Source organism: Morone saxatilis, unplaced genomic scaffold (genome assembly GCF_004916995.1).
Source record: "Morone saxatilis isolate NCDOM2014 unplaced genomic scaffold, NCSU_SB_2.0 Contig6, whole genome shotgun sequence".
In the NCBI taxonomy this organism is placed as follows: domain Eukaryota; kingdom Metazoa; phylum Chordata; class Actinopteri; family Moronidae; genus Morone; species Morone saxatilis.
In genome coordinates this window covers 12,981,313-12,989,438 of record NW_023340206.1, presented here as the reverse complement: position 1 = coordinate 12,989,438, position 8,126 = coordinate 12,981,313, and the positions used below count along the sequence as shown (strand labels likewise).

Sequence of the window (8,126 nt, the reverse complement as noted above, 5' to 3'; positions counted from 1 at the left end):
TTAGTCTCAGCACACACGCTGACTCAGGCCAGCTTTGCCACAACACTGGTCTGACATGGGGAAGTAAAGCGCATTACTACGACTAAGTACAAGTTCCTTCTCTTTTTTCAAAAACGGGTAATGATTCTTTTTACATCTGCGTCTTAACACAAAAAAACGATTATATACAATCATCACAACCGCTGCCACAGCTTCCTTTGACAATATTTTCTTGGAAATTTCAGCAATGACGTGTAAATTTGCTTTTAGTTCAGCAAAATAAATATAAAAAGATTCAGTATTTTGCATACAATTATATCCACATAGGAGAAAGAAGATTAGGAATAATTCCCCAAAACTTCTTTTGTAAACTGTAGTGTGAGTTCAGCTTGTTAGGTTCCTAATTGCAGAGGAATTTCATAGAAAGAACAGCTTCATTTAAACAATTTTCAGACAATATAACGGCTATAAAATGTCTTTGCTTTAAGTGTTTGGTGGAGTGGGTTGTTGGGGCTTTGTGGTCGCAGTTTGTAAATTGTAAAACCCTCTCAGGCAAATTCAAGATTCTTGGCTGCACAACTAAAACTGACTTGACTAGATTTTGCATTTGTTGCAATTGTTCTCATTTGACTATAAATTATGTTAAAAAAACGTACTTTGAAATGTTCAATTCTTGGATATGTAAACAGCTAACTTTGGATCTACGACACTGAGCAAAGTTTATGTTTGTGTGGTTTTTTTTTTAGGACAGTGAACACAACACTAGGGTAGAAGCCAGAAATCCGGGCTTTGTCTTGAGCACATGAACACAGCAATGCTTAAACTCACAATGAAAGAAAATGTAATCAGCTCTCCACCAACCAAACTACATTCGAATTTCTTGCAGTTTTTTCTTTCTAAAAGCCGCCTGAAACTTCACAAACGTTAATTCATCTCTTAAGTTTTCAAACCAAACCAGGTGTTGAATCGGACAAAATCTGAACAACCTCCACCTGCTGATGAAGATCATTTAATGTGATTGAAAGCTCCACAGCAGCCAAACTAAACTTTAAGCTTGAGGTACCTACAGCTAGCATTCAGCAAAACGTCCCATTATGTGGAGGCTAACAGCAGCACAAACAACAACAACACAAACCCCAAACGTTGCACAGAAGTTTCATTCACAGAGAGCCTGCAAGGAACCCACCACCGTGCACTCAAGTCACACACACACACACACACACACACACTGTGAATTCTAATGGGGTGCCAGGCTGCAGGGTTCAGCCCGTCAATCTGCATTCAGGCCGCACGACGGCCGACACAAAAGCTCTGACCTTATACTGAGGGGACTGATTCAACACAACCCTGCCATGTCACACTCACACACACACAATATCCTGGATGTAGCTGCATGTACACGCCAACGCAGACACACATCAATCACAAAGACACAAATACTACAACACAAACAGGGAGATTTGTAGACGTGAAAAGCAGATGTTTCCACCGAGCGCCGTCGCACGTGGGCGAAGCAGGTGGTGCCGTTGATCATTTTCAGGCCTTTTCAGCCGCCTCTGAGTAAACTGTTCTGAGGCTTGTCGCCGTGCCACGTCCCTGCTGACAGCCCGCTCGGCGCCGTAACGTGGCCAACTGGCAAAGGGGACTGCACCGAGGTGGAAGGCCCTGCGACACAGTGGCCACAGAGAGAAACATCTGAAAGTGAAAAGGATCCCAGCGGGGAGCAAACCTCCGCCGACACCGAGCAGAACTGCCCAAGTTCATGTTTGTGTGTGTTTGTGTTTCTTTTAGGACAGTGAACACAACACTGGGGGAGAAGCCAGAAATCCCAACTTTTGTCTCAAGCACATGAACGCAGCCAATGAAAGAAACCACAAAATCGAATCAGCTCACCACCAACCAAACTACATTCAAATGTTTTGCAATTTTCTCCTTCTTGACGATATCTTCATCTTTCCAAAGTTTGTTAACAGAAACCACAAACGAAAAGCTTCCTGCAACGTCACAAACTTTAATTCTTCAGTTGTCAAACCAAACAAGATGTTAAATTGAATCTGCACTTGTTACTGGACAGTTTTTCCTGACTTCAGAGGGCCAACAAAGTGAGAGAAAGTGTAAAAAGTTGAATGAATGCAGCTTTTGGGAAGTGATATCTCTGCTTTTATTTTGGCGGGTTTTCAGACCCTTGCATCAACATCTGTTCAACATCAGTTACCGGGGTTGTTTCTCATTCAGTCTTTCTATAAAGACACACACACACACACACACACTCACACTCTATCTCCCTGCAGCATCAGGCCTCAGATATCAGTTCACATATTGGATTTCATAAAGCTTACAACCGGCTCAAAGCACAGTCATGTTCAATTGTACAGTTTTTTTATTGATGAACTGACTCCAGTAGTGGATGCTCTTTTCTTTTTTTAGGGGAAAATTGTTTTTTCTGTGTTCTTCTCCTTCATAAACTGACAGAGCTCCTCTCTCCCAGGTTGAACTGACTCATATCTTCTGAACAAAATCTTTACATTTCTCTCTGAAAATCTTTTGTTTTTCTCTGAATCAGCTGAAATAAGTTGGCTGTTGTTGCTTTTTTGTGCTTTGTTTTGAGAACATGAGTCTAAACCTTCAAACCTTCTCGTCAAACATGTCATATTTGTGTCACTTCTCTGCATAAAAACGCGCCTGAATGTGCGCACCGAGCCTCCATCACGCACCTTTCTCCGCAAAGCTGATGATCTCCGAGCTCTCCTCCAGCACGTCGTTGGTCATCGGGTGCCCGTCCAGGTTGGGGATCTCCACCCTCCCGTCCTCCCGCAGCTTCCCGGCGTGGAGCTTCCGCAGCGCCGTCACCATGGCCGCCCTCGAGACCGGGTGCGTGATGTTGGGCCTCTCCCGCATCTGCAGCCGGCTCAGGATGTGCCTCTTCACCGCCTCCAGGAAGTCCACGTTCAGCCGGCCCGACTCGGGGTCCTCCGGCTGAGCGACGCCGCAGGACGCGCAGGTATCCCGGGACGCCGTGTGCGCCTCCGCCTCGGTCCCGGGCGCAGCGGTGCAGCGGATGGAGAGGACGCAAGCCACGAAGAGTGCTAGTCGGAAGAGACAGCTACTCATTTTCTGTTCGAGAAGGAGTAGAATAACCCTTTTCCCCTCTTTTGTCAGAGTTAAAATCATAAAAAGAAATCAGAACAGGCAACAAAGATCCGCTCAGCGCCGAGCTGTCTCCATGCGTAACGGCTCGGCTCTGACGCCAGTCGGTGCGGCGTTATTCCCAATCACCCGGGGAAAAAAGCGTGTGCAGGAGCTCTTTTTATTACATCGTTTTATGGATGTCTTTGGTCAGTCTCAGCAGCCTGTCAAACACGGGAAGCACAGTCCTCTTTATTCCGGTTCTTGGGGACTTTGTGTTTTTGCGCTTCGAGAGTTTTTGGAGCAACCTCACACAGAAAGCATCACTTCTGTCAGCAGCAGCGGCAGCGGCAGCAGCAGGAAACGTGTCATGGTTTCATCAGTCAGCATCAACCCAGCTGGAAGTCAACATATTCCACAAACCGAGAGCAATCCAAAGAATACCCGCTTGGACATTTTTAAAAGTTCAATCCATCATTTTTGTTTGTTTTTTACGCAGAAAAGCTCATCAGCATCCTCACTTATTTAATTCTCTTCATGTGTTTCTGGGTCGTGACTCCCGCTGTGCTGCTGCCGGAGTGCCGATGCGCAATCAGGACGGTGAGGAGGAGAAGGAGGAGGAGGAGGAAGGACGAAGGAGGTGTGCCCCGTAAGCGCAAACCGAGAGGGTTTCCATGCTGGCGTCGCAGACTCCAGACCAAGTTTTATATAGAGAGAAGCGATGGGGAGGAGTGGTGAGGAGCGGGAGCCATAGGAGAGAGAAGGAGAGAGAGAGGGGGAGGGAGGGGGGCGGTGCTGAATTATTCCTCAAGGGATTCATATTGCACTACATTATACTCCTGAAGGGAGAAAAAGCACCAATAAAAGTACACTGTAAAATCTACGGAAGCCCATTGCTCCTGTTAAGTCAAAATAATGAGAAACTTTATCAATATTTTGACTTTTGAGACACTAAGTTAATACTTTGAGAAGGTTTCTCACTATAATAACTAACTGTTTTGGACTTCCATAAAACTCCATTTGTTTGAGGAAAGCGTTTAAATGTATTACCTCCAACACTTAAGAGCATAAAGAATGATTTGAGTACAAATAACTCAGGTATTTATTGTTAAATGAAGATAATTTGACTAAATTCATTCAGTTAATTGAAGCATTTCTGCAACCTCTATTTAAAATGAGTGAACAGAAGTTATCTGATTAAGTAAGACCACCTTTAATGCATTTTAAATACAAATGTTACCACTTTATTTATTATTACATTACCTGTATTACTGTTTGTCAGGTTGAATATTGTTATAGTCAAAGTAGCACTGATCAAGGTGGAGCTAGTTTTCAATTATTAATGTAAGTTTGTGTAGTTTAATCTGTATCTAGGTATCATATTTTATAAAGTGATCGTATGTTTTTGTGCGTAAAATATTAATACGCAATAAAGTGGAGTAGAAAAGTAGCAGAAATAGAAATACTCACGTAAAGTACAGTACTTAGTTACTTTCCAGCTCAGTTGATTGTGTATAAAATTGTATTTTGTTATATTTTTTAATATCAGACCTTCCTCTGTATTGTAATGTAACATGTTATGGTGTTTGTGTTAGAAAGAACCAAAAACATTACGTAAGATAGTATAAGTGGTGGTTTTAAAGCTCTTAAAGTCTCTTAAAGTGTCACTGAAGCGTTTAATATTTAATATTCTAATTCTAATTCTAAGTTTAATGGTGACTTTTTAAGGCACTTTAGTGTGTTTCTGTAAAAATGGTCAATTTCCAAATGGAGTTTGGTGAAGCTTTGTTCTTGTGGCTGATTCAAGCGATGAAATTACCAATACGTGAAGTTACAGTGTAATTGAGTCGAACATTTGTATGTAAAGGTGTGGCAAAAAGTATATGTACGCCTTTAATCAATTGTAAAGGATAAGATGCTGATATAAAAGTCTTTGAACATGACCGCAGATCAGTGTCAATCAGTGTTACTTTCTCATCGCAGCCTCTTAGATCCACTAATTACAATGACTGAAGTGTTGTAGCTCCTTATAAACCTCCGAAAGACGTCCAAATATGTAAATAACCTGAGCCTTTCTAGTCAAATTCGGCTCAGTCCGCAACAGCTCGGAGTAATGAGTGTCTCCAGTTTGAGTTGACATGGCAGGACGTCCGGACAACAACATTTGTTAGTAAAAACTCCAAACCAAATCAGCCTCGTCATACCACGAGACACCCAGCGGCAGACAGAGCCGAGGTGGCCTTTGACCTTTCAGCTGGTGATTATCATACGGCAAAACAACAGGAGGTGTAAAAAGAACCAGGTCGGATCTGTTTTTCCCCTCACGTGACCCCGTTAGATTCAACTTATTGTGACAGGATAGATTCACAACACATGTTGTTTTGTCCACTGAATTTGAGTTATTTGAGTTTCCAACGGTACGAAGTATGTCGGCCTTAATTTGGGGATAAATGTGTAAAATGAGTCGAAAAGACAAAACATGTTTTCTCCAACTCGAAGGTCATTTGGATGTGGATGATCAGTCAGAGATCTTCACTCTGTGTGAGCAGCAGTGGGACAAAGATGATGAAATGGCCCCATCTTTGTTCCAAACACTGGAACTGCACGTCAGGTAGCGCGGCTGCAGCTTTTATAGTTGTAGAAATCACAGTATATCAACATGTCCATGCATTTCTCTGACTTTTTCCATCACTGAATACATGAAAACTAGAAGAGGAGACACAAAAAGGTTAAAGTTGGAACTTTAGTGAGGCAAAAAGGGAAGAACTGGGGACAAAAGCAACGATGGACATTGAAATAATGCAGTTCTTACAAGAATTAACTCTGTTTTGGAGCAAAACTTCCTTTTGTTGCCCTTTCTCATCCTTAAAGCTCCAGTGTGTAACATTGAGGAGGATATATTGTCAGAAATATAATATTTATAGCTCATAGGTACGTTTTCATTAGTGTATAATCACCTGAATATAGGGATCGTTGTGTTTTTGTGACCTTAGAATGAGATGTTTTTATCTAGAGAAGGAGCTGCTTATTAGATAAAACTAACTATCTGCACTTGGCCTTATCACAAGTTTTATTTTTTTGTATCTGTGTTCGGTCTCTGGCAAAGTATGAGGGACAATTTTCTGTATTTTCTGATGCATTTTTAGACATAACAATGAATCAAATTATCCAAAAAGAAAAAAGTAACGAGCAGTTTTAATAGTTTAGGGTGAACTAGCTGTAGATTTATTTATTTTATGCACGTAGTGAATATCCATACGAAGAAAACACTGCACACAGTTTCTGTGAGACTTTAATAAAATTAAATCTTTATTTTATTTGTTTTTTAAATATTATAATAAATTGTTGGTATGTTAACAAACAAATAACATGCACTTACACAGGGATTTTGTGTGTTATTATTTTTATTTATGTATATATATATATATATATATATATTCTTTTAAATTGTTGGTATGTTTAAATAATTAAATAAATAAATAAGAAAAACGAGGAATTCCGTGACGTCACTTCCTGTTAACGTTACCAACCGTCGCCCCAGAGAGTAGCTAAAAGGTGAGATGAGTCACTCCGTGCCTGTTTCCCCGCCTTCTCCAGCGACGAGGAGCCGCATTTCACGGCAAAATACCAACATCTGACGCAAGAGTGTATATAAATAAACACAATGTCAAAACAAACGCATGGACACTTGTTGTTTTTTTTAAAAAACCTTTATTTGCGGCTATATATTCAGGCAACCGCTAAATCCGTCGCCGTGGTAACGCCTAACGTCGACGCTAGCACCGGCCGCTAGCTGTACCCAGAGTGGCTGCTCTCGCCGCACACACACGATCTTTGGTCCCGACTACAAGGTGGGGCTCCTGGTCAACTTGTGAAAGTTGAGTGTGTGTCGGTGCATGGCGGATTTCACAGCTCACGACGGTGAAACGCGTTAGCAGGTGAGTTGTGGCACTTTTTTTTTTGGTAAGCTCTCTTAACGACTTCTCCGCTGTGCGACGCGTTTTAACGTCTTAACGTTTTAATGGCGTTCCCGCGGAGGGAGAGGACAGCGTTATCTGCCTCTCTTCCACTGGCGAGCTATCAGCGCGGGGAGTGACACTCCGGGGCAGCCAATAGCAACCGCCGGAGAGGAGTTCGCTCATGACTTGATCCAATCAGAGGCGGGTTTGACTTTAGAAGGCGGGACCTGGGAGGAGCTACAGCGGCTGTTTAATGTCGCGTAGAGGAAGCTGAAATATAGTTCCTCTTTTACTGCAGCCAGGACTTTATATTCATTTATTTCTTCTTGTTTGCCCAGCTGGGGGTGGATTTATGTCCCCTGTGTTATTCCCTCGCTCCTCGGGCCGGTTGGTCACTTTGGGTCTGAAAAAGAAAGAAAGAAATAGAGGAACAAACAGAAAACAGGTCGTTTTTCTTTAATGTTCACTACAAAACAAATATAGATAAAGTCCATTTCTACCAGTGTGACGGAGAAAACTCTCTCAAAGTGTTGAATTAGTGTCACAAAGTCAGTATTTTCAGATACCTGCTCATTATTTTGACTTCACTGCACCAGCTGGGCTTCATTTATTATATTCAACCTATATTTATTTATAACACTTGGAATAAAGAAACAGAATCACACCTGACTGAGTATACCTGCGTACACCTGCTGACACACGTAGAACACCTTTTATCAATTAATACAACATTTTATTCACGGCAAACAAAGTCTCCCTTTAAAGATCACACACGCCTTCACGCCGGCGCCCTTGCGTTGAAGGTGAGCCGTGAAAGGTCACTGACGAGTGCAAGTATTTCCAGTGGCTCTTTATCAGAGGGCCCTTCATGGGACCAATCGAACGCCGCTGCAGGAGGAGACTCCTCGCTCTGGTTTGGGCCTCATACTGGACTCAGAGTTTAGTAATGATGATCAGTTATTCACCTTATAAGTTCATTTTTCTGTGCAGGCCTTAATCCTGTTCATCTTTCATCTGGTCTCTGCTGGTCTCTGCTGGTCTCTGCTGGTCTCTGCTGGTCTC

The 8,126-nt window shown here is 42.3% G+C and overlaps 2 protein-coding genes across 2 annotated transcripts in view; one reads left to right on the top strand and one right to left on the bottom strand.

Moving 5' to 3' along the window:
• Positions 1 to 1,525: 1,525 nt before the first annotated feature.
• LOC118339691 (inhibin beta B chain-like) lies at positions 1,526 to 3,730 on the bottom strand. The gene is made up of 2 exons (XM_035677390.1): positions 2,694 to 3,730; positions 1,526 to 1,644 (listed from the first exon to the last, which is right to left on the bottom strand). The coding sequence occupies exons 1-2, from the start codon at positions 3,148 to 3,150 to the stop codon at positions 1,526 to 1,528; spliced, it is 576 nt and encodes a 191-aa protein (XP_035533283.1). The 5' UTR covers positions 3,151 to 3,730.
• Positions 3,731 to 6,948: 3,218 nt separating this feature from the next.
• LOC118339907 (ras-related protein Ral-B-like) overlaps positions 6,949 to 8,126 on the top strand; it is a gene marked incomplete in the record, with an annotated part of 3,473 nt that continues 2,295 nt past the window's right edge. The window contains 1 exon segment of the mRNA XM_035677722.1: positions 6,949 to 7,043.